General features: G+C 56.3%; 1 protein-coding gene across 3 annotated transcripts in view; it reads right to left on the bottom strand.

Annotated features, from left to right (window-relative positions):
• Nucleotides 1-501: 501 nt before the first annotated feature.
• The window catches only part of TTC7B (tetratricopeptide repeat domain 7B), a 239,683-nt gene continuing 220,449 nt past the window's right edge, over nt 502-19,735 (bottom strand). For all 3 annotated transcript variants that reach the window (XM_082841924.1, XM_082841925.1, XM_082841923.1), the window contains one exon: nt 502-1,466. In XM_082841924.1, coding sequence (XP_082698050.1) covers nt 1,245-1,466 — 222 coding nt within the window. In that variant the 3' untranslated portion in view covers nt 502-1,244. The remainder of the gene's footprint in view (nt 1,467-19,735) is intronic.

Here is a 19,735-nt window from a genome sequence, read left to right as displayed (position 1 = left end):
CAGCTCTGGGGGATTAGAGAGGCCTGCTCAAGTCCTCTCTGGTTCTTCATCTCTACTCTTCACTCTGTTGGGCTGAGTCTCTGACTTCACATCTGGCCCCCAAACCTCTACATGCCCTCTCCTCACGGTGGCAGGACGGCTACTGCAGTTCCAGCCTCACCTCTCAGGTTTAGGTCCCTCAGGAGAGTGAGACTCTTTCCTTGCAGCTCCCACTCTCACTGGACCATTTCAGGTCACACGCTCATTCCCCGTCCTCCGTAGAAGTGAATGCTAGATGTTAACTGGCCAGGCCTCAGTCACATGCTCCAATCCCAGGCAACATGGGGAGAGCTGGGAAAGGTGAATTCCCACACTAAAATCAGGGCTGGACCTCCTAGTTCCAAGGGCTGACCTGTCCAGGGCGGCCCCCAGGCGCCGAAAGCTCCCCACCCCAGGAACTGAGTCTTAACCTCTCTCGGGTCTGTGGGCTTTCATGAACAACACAAGCCATGGGTCCATTTAAAAATCATTTTATTATTAACTTCATCTTTCCATTTAGCCAAGTGTCTGTCATGTATAAGGAATGTCGGTAAATATTCCATTTGAAGCTTCTTTGTACATATTTCCATCGATAAATAAACTCTGAATTCACATAAAAAAGTTAAACTTAAATAACTCATATTTCCTTCTCTTGTAACAGGCCTATATTGGTAAAATATAAATATTCTTGGACTCAGGCTTTGTTCTAAGTGAGGGCAGTAATTTATCACATGGTACAATTACTGACAACAAAACTAAGAAATTGTCGGCTGGTGTCCTGGCTTGGACGAGTACTGAGGCGGAAAACAGAAAATTCACATTTGGTTTCTGGGCCAAGGGTAGGGCAGGAGTGGTGATGGTGGGGAGAGAACAGTTTTCTTTAGAGCTCTGATAAAAATAATCTGTTCTGCCACTGAATTTTAACTTTGAATATATTCTTCTACATTTGCAGATTAATTCCATGATCATTTTACTTAAAACTTAGATGTCAGCTAACAAAATATGGCACATGATCCATTTTGAACAACGTCAGTAGGTTCAGAAACTATCATTGGGCTGGCGAAAACGACAACAGAGATGCACGTAGAGAGCGACGATCAGGGGTTGGTTTGTTTAGTCCACTGTGGTCAATCGCACATTCATCCAGGGCCTTCGTGCGCACACTCGACCCTCAGCGCCCAGGCGGGGCCCCCTTGGCCTGGGCAGCAGTGAGGCTGGGGCGCTGCTCAGAGCACGCGGGGGATGATGGTGAAGGGCACCGCGGGGCTGCTGGCCTCCAGCTCCAAGGCCGTCAGGAAGCACTCAGTGGCTGCCGCGTCGTTGCCCTGAGCTTGCAGGACCTCACCCAGTCCGTTCCAGACCTCGTGGGCCGTGGAGTTCACCTGCACTGCGTCCCGGAGGATCTTTTCGGCCAGACTGTAGCGACCCAGCTGATGGAGGATCAGGGCCTGCAGAGACAGACAGACAGTCAGAGAGACTACCACTCTGCACTCCTATCTGTCCTTGAGTTTCGGCACGTTCCTTGGAGGGAGGCATGCATCTCCATTGGGCTGGGCACAACGTAAGTTCAAGTTCTTCCTGCACTTGGGGCTAAGAGTCAAAAGAATCGCTCGAACCATGAACTGTATGAAGTTACCGATGTTCAGCCATTTTTTTTTTTTTTTTTTTTTTAACGGTATGCGGGCCTCTCACTGTTGTGGCCTCTGCCGTTGCGGAGCACAGGTTCCGGACGCGCAGGCTCAGAGGCCATGGCTCACGGGCCCAGCCGCTCCATGGCATGTGGGATCTTCCCGAACCGGGGCACAAACCCGCGTCCCCTGCATCGGCAGGCGGACTCGCAACCACTGCGCCACCAGGGAAGCCCTCAAAGCGTTTTTTATAGCCCCGGAAATCTTTGGCTAAATGGAATCTTACTGCTCACGCTCACACATTATGGGTATAAACAGACAAAAAGGAACTGCTGGGGGTAGGACAAGGGGGGGGGCCCAGAGTCCCCAGTGGGCTCCCCAGAGGCCCTGTACAGGCTCAGTGGAACCAGCTGGACAACCATTTGGAGAGTCTTCCTTTAGGACAAATTTCCTCAAAGTGGCGTTACTGGGTCAGAGGATAAGACTCTTCAGGGTTCGCCAAATATTTTGCAAATGATATCCCCAAAGGGTGGCGTCACGTTTTTAGCCATCTACAGAGTTGCAGTGGTCTGTCCCCTGCCCCACCCCCGCTATCATTACTCTTTATTTTTACTAATTTTGTAAGTGCAGATTGTCCCCTCCTTGTCAAAACCTGCATTTCTTTCATAACAATTGAGGTTAAATAGTCAATATTTCCCACGCCCATTAGAAGACGTGCATCTGTTACCGTAATTGTCTAAAGTCTGTTTTTGACTTTTGAGGGGTTTTTTTCTTCTGTGAACAGAAGTTTTTAGTTTTTTAAGTTAAATTTGTTGATCTTAGGTTATTTACTGATTGATTGATTGTCACTTCAAAGCTTAGGCAGTTACCCTTTCAAAGAACTGACACGCCTTGGATTCCATTTGTTGTGATCTGACTCCCCCGCTCCCGCCACCCCCCCACCCCCCGCCCCCGTAGTTGTCCACCTTCCCTGGCAGATAGGAAACCTCAGTGGGTCTCCTCTATGTAGCTGGACACAAACTAGCTACTCCCCCCCTCCCCTCATTCCTGTGAGGCACTGCCTTTGTCACACAGTGAATTACTGCAAGAGATGCGGGGTGGGGGGGCTTCTTAAATTTTCTGATGAGCTACACCACCTTCCTTTCACATAAGCACCGTGCTGTTTGGATTTCCTTATTCCACATTAGGACTGAACAGGTGGGATTAGAGCCTTTCCTCATCGCTCTTCGCTTTCAGTGTATTTATTGACAATCTTGCCCTGTACTAGTCCAGATGAATTTTAAAAATCACTTTGTGGCTTCCCTTTGGGAGTTGAATTGTACTTGCATGAAAGCTCCAGGAGTGTGGAGAAGCCTAACATCCTTACAGTGTTTTGTCTTCCTGCCCAAGAATGTGGCCTGACTCACCGGTCCTTCAAATCTCAGCCCTGTACTTTCTTTCTGTGCCTCACGTGTGGCAGGGGTGAGTCCTCCCTGGTTTCCTCAAAGCTGTACTTCACCGGCGGGCAAGGGGCAGACCCAGGCAGTGCAGGGGCATAACATGCAGCCTGGGCCAGGTGGGCCCACTCCAAAGGGCTCTGGCCTCCAAGATGCGCTCTTAGACGGGGTAGGAGGAGCCCTCAGCAGGCGGTGTCCAGCACCTGAGGGCTGTCCGGCTGACCTTGCCCCGGGCTTGTGGCCCTGGGGGTGGTATCTGAGAGCCAGAAAAGCAGCCTGACTTCCCGGAGTCGCCTGCACCTATGAGCAGCTGGCACGGGAGCCGTGAGGCCAACCCTGGAGGAGCTTGCGGTCAGCGGGGCCTGGGAGACCCACGGCCCCAGCACAGGGTGTGACGCCTCATCTCTGGGAGGGGAGCCAGCCCGGGGAGGCTCCCTGAGTGAGGAGGTAGAGGAGGCCTCAGGCCAACGGAGGCTGCAGACTTTAAGGTCAGGTCCAGCCTCTCTAAGAGGCAAACTGCATACGTGTCCTTTCTTATTAACATCTAGATACGCTGTAACAATGTCCACCCTGGAGTCCCTGGGTACGAGTAGGTCCTGGACTGGATCTGCCAGAGCTGGGGGCTCCGGGGGGGTGGCCAGGGCCAGGCAGGAGGGTGTTCCAAGCTTCGGAACAAAAGACGTGGCAGAAGCCAGTGCTCGCAATTAGGATTTTACTGGGTTTCTGGAATTTGCTCTCCTCAGACTGCAAGGCCTTCCCGTTCTGCAGTGAGCACTGCTGGGTTTCGGCTGCCTTCCTAGGCTGGTCAGGGTCAGGTTTGCTGGGACTACCGTGAAAGCCCCCTGTTTGCACATGAGGCCACCGCAGGGAAGCACTTCCCGCATCCACAGGGTTTTCTCCTCATGGCTCCCTCCCCAGAGCACCGACTCCCTACCCACCCAGGAAGGGATAAGGGAACAAGGGCGGACGTTCAGTGTGGGCCCGGGCTTCCTGGCAGGATGAATAGTAATAACAAGAGCAGCAGCGAGTGCTAACAGTGTTTAGAGCACACCAGGCCCTGCTCCAAGTGCTTAGTGCACCTGGGGACTCCAGAGCAATTTCACACAGGCGTGGCCAGGACACAGAAGCACCTGCGTGCAAGGCCTGCTTTTATTGCTGCGGAGAAAGAGCCCACAGTTGAGGAGCACCTACTATGCGGCGGAAAATACGTTCACGCACTGGGTCCTCCTACCCCCAATTTGCAGGTGAGTATGCCAGGGTGCCTAGAGGCTCCGGGCCTCTTGCCCTGGCACAAGCTGCTTACTGCAGAGCCGGGCCAGAACCTGCGTCTCCCAACTCTTCGGGCCTCCCTGAAGGCCATTCGGGTGTGGAGTGCACGGTGGGGTGGGGAGTAACCGCATCCCTCTCCCAGGTGGCGCCCCCCCTACTCCGGCCCTCCGCCCTCCGTTAGAGAAAACCTGACAGCTTGACGCCTGCACTTCCCAACCTCGAAGGTCAGGTGGAAAGAACGGGAGGCCACTTTCCCAGGACGTGAGGGCTATGCCTCCTTTCTTCCAGGGGAGGTTATCAGCCCCAGCTCCTGCTAGAACATTCTGATTTAGCCAACAGAGAAATGAGAGGAGGGAGGAGGGTCTGGGTAATGGCAGCAAACACAGGCATTTAAAGGTTACAGAAGGAGTCCCGTCGCGTTCCTTCAAGGCAAGATTTTCTCAATGCATCAAATTATTGAACACACACGTTTTCTGAGCGGCTCTACCAGGCAGGGAGGCACAGATTGCGTGTTTGGCAAATGGTGGTGGGGACAAGCCACCTGGTAAGCCACAAAGAGGCATGCTTGGTTAATTGGTGCAGGTGGAGAATATAACTTAGGTCCCACTGGCTCTGCTGCGGTAGAAGCAACCTCGTGCTGTTTCCTTTCTGTACCCGGAGTTCTGTCTCCCGGTCGGGCACTATGCCGGACACTTGAACTTGGCTTTGGCTCGTCTCCTATTTCCTCCACTTTAGATATAAGGAGACAGGTTCGGAAAGGCCAAGTATCTTGCCCAAGGTCACAGGGCACATGAGTATGGAGCTTGCAGGCCCGCCCAGGTCTTCCTGAGGCCAAAGCCCTGTTCTCCCCACCTTGGCTTCTCATCCGCTCGCTGCTACCTCTGTCACTTTAAGAGACAAGGCCGGTGCCCCTCAGGCACTAACCCAGTTACATCTGAGCAACAGTAAACGGGCACCTGCCATGCTGTCTCTCCCTTCCACTTTCTCTGACCACTGACGGCCGGCTCTGTCGCTCCTTCCCACGGTTACAATGGGGAGGTGGCTCCTCTCCAGGGCACAGCTTTTCTCCTATTTTTCTGCTGTTTGGGAGCATCCTGTATATTCACTCAAGGACCGGAAGGCTCCTTGCCTCCCTTTGGTGGCCCACAGGCCGGCTGTGACCTTGAGGCTTGGGGTGGCTGCAGCCGCCAAAGGACTGGGGCTGCTGTTAGCCGGAAGGCAGACCACTGAGATGTGGAGACCCAGGAGGACCAGGTCCAGGTCCAGCACCTTGGTCCAGGACCAGGACCAGGACCTTGGTCCAGCAAGGCCCGGAGGTCACTGCTCTCAGCAGCAATGACCTGCCCCTACTCTGCTGGAGTGGGGACGAGAACCCCAGTCCTTTTGCTGGGAATTTTGTTTAGAAAGTGGCAGGCTGCTGAATCTACCCTATCTTGGGGGCTCTAGGGTACATGGCAGCGGCAAGTGTACCCCCCAAAATGCCTGCAGGAACCAGCCACTGGGCTAATCTGACCCGTCACCCTCAGTGCTGGGCAGCTAAGGGCCTTTGTGATTCTCTAGTGTTCTCGTGGGCTTGGAAATTTCCAGCCCATTCCTGGACTTATATTCCGAATGTACGAACAGGCTACCATTTCCAGCTGACCTTGACGCTTCCTGAGCAATCTGTCTAGTGGAACTAATTCCTAAAGCTGGAGCAGCTCGGGGAGACATCAGACTTGCTAGGGGCTGCCAGCTCAGGCTTGGCCAGGGAATGAAAAATCGGCCTCTCCCCAGTGCCCCGGTGAGGCAAGAGCAGCTCAGAAATCAGTCACACGAGGAGTCCAACCAGAACAAGCTCCAGCTGGGGTCTGAGTCACTGTACTGGGCCAGCGCTGCCGGCAGGTTGGCCAGAGGTGGGATGGGACCTGGACGGGCCTGGCTGTCAGGACTGACACACCTCCCAGCCCCTCTACGTTGTGAGAGGCCTCCCCTGGCTTTGATGTGCGCTTATGCATTAGGACCCTGCTGTCTTTTTCATCCTTCAGGCCCCCTGCTTCCTCTCTTCTGCAAAGATCAGAGGCCAAAATGTTCTCACCACCAGCTGGGCCCAACTTTCTCCCGGTACAGACCTCTGGGTTCACCCAGGCTGATTTGTTCAGCCCAGGTATTTCTGCAGGACATAGCCCCCAGCCCCCGTCCACCTCTCCAGCCTTAGTCAGTCCCGGCCTGGCCCCCTGCTGCTGGGGCTCTAGTCCATCTGCTTGAAGTGCTGAAGATCCCCATTCCCCCCAAAGCCCAGGCTACACTGCCTACCTTAGGCAGGGCTACCCAGAGGCACACGGCTCCCAGCTCCAGCCCTCAGGCTGGCAGGAGACAGAGATTTCGATGACTGACATATTTCATTACCTTAGTAAGTACCCCCCCATCAAAATCACAAAAACTCACTGAGTGATTGCCCAGACCCCAGCCACGTGCTGGGGACACCGATGTGGGCAAGAAGCAGGCCTGCTTTCAAAGCTGGGGCCTGGTGACCATCCTAACACGACCGAGCTATGTGCCAGGCGCTGGGCTACGCCTCGGCCGGCGCGCCCAGGCCCTCACTCACGTCTACGCCTCGGGGCCTCAGCAGGTAATGTTGGCTCCTGCCTAAGGCAGGGCGTAAGTGGCGGAGCTGAGACCTGAACGCTGCAGCCCGTGCTCCTGACACTGGGCCCGCTCCCTTTCTCTTGGAGAGGATGTGCAAACAGGCCTCCACCTTTGCCAGCCCTGCTGTTTCTGGAGACTCTGGAGGTGGGGAGCTGTCGGGCTGGCCCTCTGAGAAGACGGGAAGCACTGAGGAGGTAGCTCATTAGTCCCTTTCTCCAGACACAAATGGAGGCAGCTCCCCAAGCTTGTAATTATTATAATCAGGTGTTTTGTACAAATAAGATCTTGGTGATGCGCCAAGTTGCAAATAAGGGATTAAATTAAACTTGTTATTTCAAATGAGACAAAACGGACTTGGCTAGTTTGAAGCCAATTAGCATCTTCCTCATTCATGTCTTTCATGCGTGTGTGAAAATAGCTGCTCAAGGACTAAACACCTTGCCCCACGCTGAGGGCGCCTGTGCAGAAGCCCTGTGCAGGCTCCACTGCTGCAGCCCTGGCTCTGCGGAGACCTCTCTCCACGGTCCCGGGAGACCAAGAGCCGGGCTGCAGGACAAAAAGCTCCTTGGAGATTTTAGACATCCCTGTGGTGCTCTGCCCAAGTGCCAAGTCAGCCCTTCGCTGGGTTCAAGGGCGTCTCAGACCCCTGCTTGTCCCCCTAGGCGCACAGGTACAGGGAGATAACATCGCCGCAAGATCCCCACCACAGCATGCCTTGCAGAGGGGGAAGGATTTCCCTGGCACCCGTGAGCCAGGGGTCCCATCCTGGATGGGGGCTAATGACCAGATCTGCAGCCTTTCCCAGGGCCTGGCCTGCCCCTGAGCTGCTGGGACCGTTCAAGCCAAGCCAGCACCTCCGAGCTTTGGACAAGGATAGTTAAGCCTCCTCCTGGTGGAATTCCCGTTGTCAGGACCCCGGGATTGTGATGGCAGCTAACGGAAAGCCTGTCTCCCCAGCTTGTTACTCTCAGGGACAATGACAGAGCTGCTGAGCTGGCTGCAGTCTGAGCTGTGGCTGTGCTGGCTGGGGGAGGTGTGTCGGGGGTCAAGACACAGGCTGTGCAGGCCCTCGTCACCGCTGGTGGCTCTGGAGTTAGAGGGACCCACCAGCAGCCGGGGAAAGGTGTGGATCGCTCAGAGACGGCAGAGGGTAGGTCAGGAGCACGGGCTGTAGGCTCCCCCGAACTGGTTTGAATCCTAGCTCCACCACTGACTTGAACAACTTCTTCTGGGTCTCAGGTCTTCTGTCTGTATAATGGGGACAAATACTAAAATACAGGAGAGCAGCGAGGCCTAAATGAGACAGAGTTTGTAAAGTACTCAGTATGATAAACCTTTGGTGAATGGTCCCCATCATCAATATTATGATTATGAGCGCTATCATGCCTCCTAACGATCGCGGGGCAGGGAGGGCTTCCAGGACGCCCACGTTAGATGCTTCGTCACTGCCATCCCTGATGCCCTCCTGGCTGGTGCTCTGTAAGAGCAGGGACCATCTGATTTGCCTTTGCTTTTGCAGCACCTAGAGCGGGCCTGGCACAGCTGAGGTTCTAGGTGAATGTCTGTTGAATGGATGGAAGGATGGAAAAGGGGACGGTGTGGATGCTGTGCGACGGTGGGGAGGGGAGAAGTGGGCATGGCCTCTTCTAGTGCTTCTGACTAATGAGCCCCTCAAAGTTCTGGCCTCAGGTCACCCTTGTCCACACTCTCAAGTCAGACCCCGCTCGCTCAGAGCCTTCTCCGCCTTCCGGGTACATCAGCATGGTGGCTGAGTGAGGGAGGGGAGCAGCTCCGTGGGAGAAGGTGCCCGGCTCCCGCTGGAGCCCAGGGGCTGCCATGGCCTGCCCTCAGGCTGTTTGCTCACTCACCACAGATCTGACACCGCTCCCCAAGAAAACCCCAGAACCCACCTACAGACTTTCTGGTCCTACACTCTTACAGATGAGGGGACAGAGGGCGAGAGGGGAAAAGAGGCTTGCTCAAGGCCATGGCCCCCGGATGCAGAGTGGGGCTCGACCCCTGAAGGTGCCAGGAGGAGAGGCCTGGTGGCAAGTACCCAGAGTTTTAGTTTCGGAGCCCAGTGCTTTAACACCACCCTCAACACAGCTGTATGTGCACGGCAGAGTCAGGGCTTTCTGGAAGCCTATCAGGCCCCCAAGAGGGAACAGGGACCCCACACGAGCTCCCACCCTTTCCCAGAGGCCATAGGTCGGCTGGTCTGGGAGTCAGCACCAGCTGAAACATCACATTGGGTGAGAAAACCCAGCGCGCTGCCGTCCCTTCTCTTCAGGTATTTGCATTTTCTTCCTGAAGATGCAATCCATCAGAGAGAAGCAGGGTGGTAGCGGTGGTGTTCTCAAAACTATTTTTCTTTCAAATCAGAAGACCACAAGGAGACAACCGACTTAGAAAGGCTTTCCTCGGAGCAGCTCTGAATGCCAAGCCTAGGGAGGCCCGCTCTTCTCTGCAAGCATCAAAGGCACTGTTGGTTCTGAGCATGAGCATTTTGTGGGTGCAGCGAGGGGGCAGCCCTGAGCCCCGCCCTGCTTTCCAACAACGCCTTGAAAAGGAACTGAACTCATACTCGGATGGGGTGGGGTTGCAGCTTCTTCACCTGGATTCCAGCAGCTCTGGGTGAGGCCTGGTTTACACTGGGCTCTGTTTTGTGTTTCATTTCTGTTTGCTTTGAGTGCTTAGAAATCGCTCTGGCTTGCCAGGGGCCCGAGTGTGTGTATCTTGGCAACTATGGCAGCCACGGAAGCCCCGCCTAACCTGGCCAGGAGTCCCCAAGGAGCCTCATCCTAGGGATCCTGGCTGATGCCGAGGGCGTCTGCAACCCTACCTCCTACAGCCCCTTGCGCGCTGGAGCTCCAGAGCCTTCCACAGGCCGTCAAGAGGGGTCGAGGATGCCCTGGAGAAGGGACTCAGTTTTCCTATCAACAGATCTCAAGTTTTGGGGAGGGGCTGGCTCTTTGCCACTTTACTCAATTTGATCCAGTTTCTCCAAAGGCCAAAGCTAGCCATTCTTGAGAACCATGTACTCGTCTGAGCCAGGACACAGCAGGGCATGTGCACGGCTGCTGCAACCGTCACCTGGGGGTCTCAGAGTCCCACCTAGCTGCCCCGGTCCTCAGGTGGGGACAGAGCGCTCATGAAGCCATCTGACCTTCAGAGCAACAAAGGGCCGCTGACGTCCTCATGAAGAGGAGGGGCAGTGCTGGCTGGGCGGCTCCCGGGGAAGGGCCAGTTCTGGACAGTGACCTTGAGGATGGTTCCTGACCGGGGTTGGTGGGATTGAGAAGCTGGGGGCGGGGGGAGGAGAGTGGGGACCAGGCCTCCACGGTAGCCAGACTTTTTCCACGTATTCTGGGGCTGGAGACGAGCGTTACAAGAAAACCTCCTGGCACCCCTGTGGCCTCCGTCCTCCACATCCCCCCAGCCTCCCTGCTCCGGTGTCAGAACCAAATCACGAGGTGGCTCCGTCCCCCACCCCCCTTCAAGTCAACTAGGCCAAATGCCCCCATGTCCTCAGACAGGCATGGGGGTGCAGCACCCAGAGACGAGCCTCGGCCCGAGGAACCAGCGGTCTGGGCACTAAGCAGACACCCTGGGAGCCATTCCCTCAGCAGTGTGTGCTGTGAAATGATGCTGAGTATTCCAGAGGGAGGAGGGAAAGACCCCCAGCCCTTCCCCTCCCACCCCCAGAGGATGAGCAGACGTGGCTGAGAGGCTGCCCACACCTTTGCTCACCAGGATGCCTGTGCTCTCGTGGGGGCCCCTTTCCAGGTCAAATGTTTTATTTGAAGAAATGTACCTTCTGGGGACCAGGCCTTTCTAGCATTGAACTCAACTCAGAAGGAAACAAAACTCAATTTTTCAAAAACCTCTTGTTTTTCGAAGCCAGCAGCCAACCAGCTATGGAAGCAGAAATCCTTGGGGTTGGCGCAGGGTGGGGGGCGGGGGGGGTTGGGCCTCTGCTCTATGACAGAAATCCCTGCTGCAGTCCCCGACAGGCAGCCTCCCACTCTTGCTTGCACCCTCCAGTGACGGGGAGCTCACTACTCCTCCAGGCCGCCCACACCGTTGGTGGGCAGTCTGAACTGTCGGTTAAAAATGTGTAGCCCTAATTAGGCTTTATATCTAATTCCTACTCTTTGATGTTTGCTGAGTCCTCTGGAGTCATGCAGAAAAGTTCCCTCCCCTCCCTTTCTGCCCTATAGCCTTTCAGGCTCTGAAGAAAGCTTCCAGAATTCTCTCTCTCTCTCTCTCTCTCTCTCTCTCTCTCTCTCTCACACACACACACACACACACACACACTTCAGGGCTTTAGAGGGATGGTAAACTCAGACCTCCCACCCTCCTGCCCCCATCTCACTGGACTCTAGCACTGAGGGCAGCGCCCAAAGGAGACCTCACTGTGGGCTCAGAAGAAGGAGCCGTTAAGCCCCAGAAAACCGCGAGTGGGGCTTTTCCTTTAGTTTTAAGCGTCTGACTGGCAGAATCTTTCAAAGCTGCTTTCTTCCAGGATGGTGTGGAATATTCTGAAGGAGCTCATTCTACGATTAGCAGAGCAATGGGCTGTCAGGCAGTAAACACCAGCGGTGAGCGGGGGGGCAAGTCTGGCCCGAGCCAGAGGGCCCGTCCAGCCCCCAGTGGATGTCACACAGACTCAGGGCCCTTGGCCCCAAATTTCCTCTGGCATAATTTCTTTGAAACTGGGTAGCTCGGCGTCGGTGCTGAAATATCCACAGATCGTGGTGGCTTCTAGGGAACAGTCCCTCAGGGAGGAACCACAGCTGGCCGGCCAGCAGCTTCCAAGCACCGAAGCCCCACAGCCTGTCGCGTCTGCAGCAGGGCGTCGGGAGGGCGCTCAGGCGTGTGCAGAAGGCACGTGAGTGCCTCCAAAGGCGGGAAAGGGGGCCATGGGTGGGCACGCACGCTGTCAGGGTCACAGAGTGAGCTGAGGAACAGCATCCCAGTTCCCGGGTTCCCAGGACGGGGCTCGCTCACTTTGCTACAACCAAGGCTGTTTTTAGCTCTTCTCTCCCTTCCGCAAACTTCTTTTGAGTACTGCGATGATCCAGCACTGCGGTGTCGGGAGCTGTGTGGTGCGCAGGGCGCTCAGAGGCACAGGCCAACACCCTGGCCACATTCCCTGCTCTCTCTGGCCTGGAGGGGTTGGTTTGCCAGGGGTCCTGCCCCAGACTGAGAGCCCCCTGAGCAGGGCAGGACTGTCATTCACGTGTGGACACATTGAGAACAGAGCCAGGCTGTTGGAAGGAGGATAAGGGGGAACATTCCAGGAGAGAAAACATGACGCTCCCCCCTTTATAAGAAACGAATGAGAAGCTCATAGTTGGGGTGACCACTCATGGCCACACAGCGGTGAAGCACTGTCACCCCAAATCGGATCCGATGCCTCCACCTCTAAAAGCTTCCCGTAAACTGGTACCTGGCCCTGCGTGTCTAGTTCTTCCTGGAGGACAGTGGCTCTCCCTGAATGGCCTGGGGTAGGCAGGCTCCTATCTGGGGGAGCCACCCGGGGAGGGGCCTTAGAGGTGACAGAGAAATGAGGAAATGGCCCTGGGAGTTGGGTCCCAGAACCCAGGTTTCCCAAGGACCAGCTCAGGGCTCTTTGCCGCACGTCGGGTTACCAGGATCTCGAGAGGGCACCAGGCATACAGGGAGCTTAGACGCATGCCAAGAGCCTTCTCTGGGTTCACTGGCTCTGACCCTACAGCTCGTGGCTGGTTTGTCCAGGGAGCAATCCTCCTTGGGGGAGAAGTTCTGGGGACATGACATCCCCGTCCAGCTCTGTCAGCCTGCCTGGGCAGCGCAGGCCCTTCCTGCACGTTGTGGCTTCCAGACTATGGGCTCTCCAGACCCAGGGGACCACCAGAGCGCCTGGCCTGAGAGGGGCTGACAGCATTGCCCTCATCTGTGTGACGTGAATAGCGCCCACCCTACCCGGCACGCTACTCACACGGCACACCCGTTCAGTCTGGGACGGGGGGCAGCCGGGCTCCCTTCCCTGCGACGTAACCTCAGCAGCGTCCCTCCCACTGGCTGTGCCATCTTATAACCATCCCCCACCTGTAATCTCTGCTGGAAGATGAGCTCAGACTCCAGATTACAGACGGGGTGTCCTGTGCCCTTGGCAGTCTCCCCTGGCCCCGACGGCAACCCGGCTGTCTAGAACCCAGCGCCCCTTCACTTGCCCTTCAGAGTTCATGGTGTGGTGATTTTGCTAGTCAGCAAAAAAAAAGGGAGAGCTGACCTCAGTAACAGAAGGATGACATCGCCTCAACATCAGTATGTCTGAGCATCTCTCTGACTCGAGCGCTGGAAGGACTAAGGAGGCGTCGGCTTCCTTCCTCCCTGAAAACCAGCGCAAAGGCAGGCTGGGAGCTGCTCTCTGTCCTTACCCCAAGTGCTGCCCCGACGCCTAGCCCTGGGGGTGGAATTACTTTTATCTGTGTCCCGAGGCCTGGGTGTCCCACACTGCAGCAGGCAGGACCCTCGGAGACCAGGCCGGCAGGGTGACAGGGAGTCCTGTGCCCGGGCAGGTGAGCTCCACACTGGCCGCAGCCTGAGGCGAGGCACTCCTAAATTCAACGAGCTCGCGCTCAGAAACACCAGCGTGAGCATCTCCAGAGCTCTGCGTGGCACACTGACCTAACTGAAGAAAGGTCAGATCAAGCCAGCCCCACGCAGCATCAAGGGACACCCGTGAGAAGGAATCTCGGGGTTACTTCTGCACCTCAGGCTGGGCGGGGGCCCTGGCGAGGGGCGAAGCGGGGAGCTTTGGTGTCCCCAGAAAGATGTGGAGATCCTGGGCATCGTCCTTACTCTGAAGCCTGGGACAGTTCTTGGTAACGTTCCACGTAAATCTCTAGCCCCGCCTCCCTCACTCTGCCATTTGAATCACGTGCTTTGTTGCTGCAACTATTAGCTCAGAGTCTCAGCGTGAACGGGAACGTCAGCTGCCAGCTCTGAGGGGAGAGAAAGCCACAGCTTGGCCCCAGGGCTGTGGGACCTGCCACGCCCCAGCCAGTGTTTTCTGTGGGTGCTAACACGGCTCCCCGTGCCCATACTTTTCCATTGGTAATGGGCAAGAGACTCCTGGCTGACTTAGTTAAACGTCTCCCTGGTTGACTTATTTATAAAAAATAAATAAGAGGGATATCCACCTTCCCCAACAGCAAGTCAGGCAGGAACAAGAGCAAGGGGTGGCCTGGAAGTCAGCATTTCCCCACGGTCTGAGTTACCCACGCAGTGGAAAGTTTGGTGCTCCTCACCCCCGGAGGCCGAGGCCCAGCCTCCCACCCTCAGGGGAGGCTGTTGCTACTCCGGGCGTGTTTGGGAAGATGGCGTTCCTCGCGAGGCCTGTGCAGCCCGGCCAGAGAGTAAACCGGGTCCTGCTTTGGGCCCAGCCTCCCCATGGGGTCCCAGGGCTTCCACAGGTGAGAACAGCAGCCCAGGCAGTCACCTGTCTCTTCCAGAAGCTGCTGGGAATGGGGAGGGAGACATGACCCCAGAGCCCTGGAGCGGGGAGTGGAGGTTCTCCACGGTCAGAAAGACGATTCACAGGCCACCACCTCATCGCTGAGCTGACGAGCTTCCTGGGAGAAGCCGAGGGTGGGAGGGTCCTAGAAACTCCAGCCTCACTCCTGAGGTCCCAGGCTGAGATCCCTTCCCAACGACCCTGACACACCCTCATCAGGCCTCTGTCCCAACCTGTCCTCAGATGGGGGGATGGGGTGGGGGAGGGTCACACCTTTGACTGGCGTGTTACTGTACGTGAGTCTGAACATTTACCACCAAACAATGAAAGCAAAAGCCGGTCCTGTTATTTCCAGCAAGAAGTCCTGGCCTTCCCTGGGCCGGCACCCTGGTGGAGGGCATGCCCTCTCAGGCCAGCTCCGTGGTCCACCGCCAGCTGTCCAACTTAGGCAAAACCTTCTCTCTAGCCTCTTTCCCAACCTAGACAATGAAGGGGTGGAGTAGATGATCTCCAGATGAAAATACTAGGGTTTGGGAGAGTTTCCCACCCACCAAGTATTTTTGGAGCACCCACTACACACCTGATGCCTACCTATTCTTTCAGGGCTTAAAGTTTAATTGGAGGAACAAGCAGAAAACACTACAGGGCAGCCTCTTTCCTGCTGTCTGCAGGGTAACCGACCACAGTGTGAAAGGAAGGGGCGAGGGGCAGCGGCTGGCACGGCTGGGAGGGCTTCCCGGGGGAGGAGAGGCCCAGAGCAGGGCTGCCCTCCAGCAGCAAAACTGGACACAAACAGGAGAGTGGCCCCAGAGGCACATTCCCTACCGCGGCGCAGTAGCCCAGGCAGAAGAGAGGAGAGCAGGCTCTGCTCTGATTCTGTGGGGGACCCTGGGGACGCTGGGGACCTGAGTGCCCTGGAACCCCGTGGGCACTCAGTAAATGCTGCTTGACTGAAAGGCAGTTCCGGTCCCTGGCACGTGCTCAGTATACTACAGGCACTCAATAGATGGCTGTGTGTGGGCGTCATCTCCCTGCTCAGTCACCCACTCCAGTCTAGGCAGTGCCCACCCTAAGAAGGGTTGGCACCCTCCATGGCACCCGGAGCAGGGGAGCGGAGGGGAGGGCTTCCAGGCCCCAGCCCTGCAGGCTCCTTGGGGATATCATGGAGAACGTCAGCTACACGACGGCCACCAGGACGCCTCAAGGCCAAGTGCTCCCGCGACCGGGCTTCCAGCAGGTCCAGCCGGGGGCTGCCCACCCGAGGCCCGCCCGCTGGAGCGGGACAATGCTCCCACCTGCCCCGCCGGGATGTGAGCGCGGTGATTTACTCTCCGCCAAGGAGGATGCGGTCATTTTGGCGAGCGCCTCCCCCATCCCCGCCAGGGTTTGGCATGAACAATTTTTCCATTTTTACACAGGAACAAACAGAATGATAAGACAGTTTCTGATGACGGGAGGACAGGAATTGATAAACCTTGGAAAAAACGTTTTCCACAAATAACGTGAGGACTCACCCCATGGAGTGTGGGCAGGAAGGTAGGTGTGGGCTCCGGGACCCCTGGGCCAGGCCGGGCCAGCCTGGAGGACAGAGCCCGGGGAAGCTATGCTGCAGTGAGGAAAAGAAAGACAGGCAGTTTGCTTGGACATGGGGACTTCCTCGCCTGGGCTTTTGTTATAAACGTTCTCCCTAGGGTCCTCAGGCCTCGTCCTGGGTCATGCGGGGAACAGCTGCCACCGGGAACCACGTGGCTGCCGGGGAAATGGAACAACCTGGCCCGCGCTCTCTGTTCCCACAGAGCCGAGCTCTTACCACTGACCACTTCAACATAGAGAAAACAGCATCAAGATTAGGGCCGTTTCCTCAAAACTCCCCCATCAGCCCCCATGGGAAGGGTGCAGTGACGTGGTGGCTCCCCTGAACAGAGGCCCTCAGGGCTGGGCCTCGGTGCCCAGGGCCATGAAGGCTTCTCCAGGCCACGTGCCTGTGCAGGGAGCTCCCCAGCGGATCCCTGAGGGGTTGACCGATCGCCTGGATGGAGACAGGCAATCGGAGGAGGAAGTTACAGCCACTGCAAATATCGCTCCTGCGGTTCAGCTCCTGCGACTCTCACGTGTGTGGACTTAGGGAAGGTAACACTCACTGGGTCCACAGAGGTGGCCGCTCGCAGCCAGTGGGGACCTGCCCCGGGCTCCGCTGCCCCAGGAGCTGAGCGGGTCTGGTCTCAGCTTCCTGGTAACCCTCTCGGGCAGCCCCTGCTCTCCGACTGGGGTACTTTGCTGAGAAGTGAGCCCTGGCCTTCTCCCAAAGGACCTAACGTCCACCTTGCATGGGCCCTGGGGACCTCTTCACCTCGCCCTCAGTTCTCACAGCCATGCTTCCTTGGGAAAAGGGAAGGTGCAGAAACCTAACACCTGCTAGGCAGCTCTTACGTGCTGGGCAGGTGCCCTCACAACACCTATAAGGATAGACAGCTAGTGGGAAGCAGCGGAAGATCACAGGGAGAACAGCTCGGTGCTTTGTGACCACCTGGAGGGGTTGGATGGGGAGGGTGGGAGGGAGACGCCAGAGGGAGGGGATATGGGGATGTATGTGTAGGTATGGCCGATTCATTTTGTTACACAGCAGAAACGAACTCATCATTGTAAAGCAATTATACTCCAATAAAGATGTTAAAAAAAAAAAAAGGATGGAATTCTCATTTCTGCACGACAGAGGCCAAACTGTCCAAGGTCATAGGAATCGCCCATGGTTGGTAGAGCTAGAATTCAAACGTGGGTCTTCTTGGCTCCAAGATGTGAGATCTCCCAACGACCTCTCCCTCCCGGCCACCTGCCCGGGCAGTTCTGAGTCTCAGTCTTTCTCCCCGTTGCCTCCTCTCAGCTGTTGTCTCTGCGGAGAGTGGTGAGGTGAGCTCCACTGCATCTGTGCCCCAAGCACCCTGCGCCCGCAAGTCCTGACTCAGGGACACCTGTGCTCTTCTTTGCTGATGTCCACTGCTCCCCCTTCTCCTCTGCCTCCCTCCCCACCACTAAACCATCTGGATCGGAGTCCAGCCGTGTGCTGGTAAAGTTGCTCTCCGAAAGAAAAAACCCCGGATGCGTAGCATTTGCCACTTTCCGTGGTATAAATACTCCCTCCGCGGCTGAGTTCACAGGACGTCACTGTAGGCGGAGCTGGGAAGCCGGGAACAGAGCGGCCCACCGGCCCCGCAGGCACCATCTGCGTCCTCTAATTGGCAGGAGCCCTGAGCTCCTCGCCCCCCATGAGAGCAGAGAGGGGCAAGAAAGGCAGGCGATGCTGGTGCCCTGAAACGCGTGCACCCCGTCGGCCAAAGCACATGTTACCTTGATGGCTGGGCGGGGTCAGCACAAAAATACTATTTTCTCCAGGATCGAGGACAGAAAGGGAGAAAAGAGGCCCGTTTTCTTCTGTCATCAAGCAACTTGACTCGGGGAAGCTTAAGGCATCGTTGAAACGCCCTCATAACGCCTCCGACATCTGGCCTTTGTCTTCTCCCGTTCAGTCTCCAAAGGATCGTTGGGCAACATGGCCTCCTAAGCCTGGATTTCCCTAAAGCCAACTTCCTTGTACACCGGGCTGCGTCCTGTTGTACTCGTGGGTGGGTGCACGGTGGTCGGGGGTGACTGGAGGGGCTGCTGGCAGCAAGGAGGATGGGATTGCAGCTATAATCATTCCAGAGGCAGGAGCAGATTCGTCCCCTTTGTGTAAGACACCAGGCAGCAGGTACAGAACCTAACAGCTTGTGGGAGTCCTAATTAGAGAGCCAGGTATAACTCCGTTGACCTGCCCGGCTTTGAAAGGCCTGGAAAAATGCATGTTTGTCCTTAGGAAGAAGCAGATTTTGCTTCTCGCTTGTTCTGCAAGGTCCCCGCGGGGATCGCTTGTTGGCACTTTGATTCTAGCCTCCTGCATCTGCCCGGATGCCCGCTGCCCGGACGTGGAGGATCAGAGAGAACCTGCGGGGACCCGGGTCCCTACAGGGGAGGGGCCGTTTTCCACAACAGGCCTGCTTCACGCCTTTGTTTATGAAGAAAGACACAGCATCGTACCCCACAGCTTCCCCCGTGGGGCTGGGCCAGCAGTTTCTGCTTCATTTGGAAGGACATCAGCCAGCATTTCAATTTCGGATCTAATCAAGACTGACCTCTCGGCAAGGCCAGATCCCAGGCTGAGTGTGTGTGTGTCCAGGATTCCTTGGAGAAACAATCACTGCTGTTATCAGCTTGGGTTATCCCCCTCCCAACCCCGCCCCCCCAACCCGGGAGGCTACCAGCTGGCCAGAGAATCAGGTCTCCAGGAGACATCAAGAGGGGACAGTTCACGTTTTTCTCGAGAACCAAGGCCGCCTTGACTGTCAGACACCATCGGAGTCTAGGTAAAGCTAGAACAACCCCTGACACGGAGCAGAGGCTCAAATACTGAGTCCTTTGCGGCTTTACACGCCTTCTGGGTGACTAGCTGATGTTCTGAGAGGCATGAAAAGAAACAACACCTGCAAAGGTATTTTAAGAGACAGGTGTCATGTAAACACCAAGCAGATGAGGAAGGTGGAGGGAGGACGCAGCCTGGAGGAGGGACGAGAAGGACCGCGGGACACTCAGTGGACCTGGCGGGAAGTGAAGGGGCAAAGTAACCACGGGGCGAAGTGCTTGGAGTCCCGGGAACCTTGGCGGAGGAGCCGTCGAGCTGAGGAGCTCGCAAAGGGCGTTCCCAAACTCTTGGAGTCTTGGGCTTTCTGGACACCGAGGCCCAGATCTGAGAGCTAGTGGGGGGTCTCTCAGACCGCAGTTCTCTTCTCTCCCCAGGAGGCAGCTGAGGCCTTCCTTGGAGGCACATTGGGGTAAGGCCACCTCCGGACCCTGGGCAGCCTTCTCACCAAATACCCCAGCGTGGAGCCCCTGCACACCTTGTACCCCTCCTTGGTCAGCAGGTTTCTAAGAGCAAGGGGTCTGCGATGACAGGCCCCAGAGGAGGCTTCTGCACATCTGGATCCAAGTAATGACCTTTCCAGAGCCTGAAACCTGGTGATTCTTGGTATTTCATCATTGATGCATTTGGCATTCCTTCCTCCTAAAGCAATCCTTCACCACCACCCCACCCCCTTGGTAACAGGAGGGACACCAAAGGCTAACCCAGAAACTTTTCTGCATGTGCCTGGGCTCCTAAATGCTGAAGCTGTCGATTCAGGCATATCCAGGGTCCGGGCAGCTGTGAGCAGGGATGCTACACAGCA

Source organism: Leucopleurus acutus (assembly GCF_964270905.1).
Source record: "Leucopleurus acutus genome assembly, chromosome: 1".
Taxonomy (NCBI): domain Eukaryota; kingdom Metazoa; phylum Chordata; class Mammalia; order Artiodactyla; family Delphinidae; genus Leucopleurus; species Leucopleurus acutus.
Note: the sequence above shows the minus strand (reverse complement) of the source record. Positions and strands in the feature narration are given on the sequence as shown.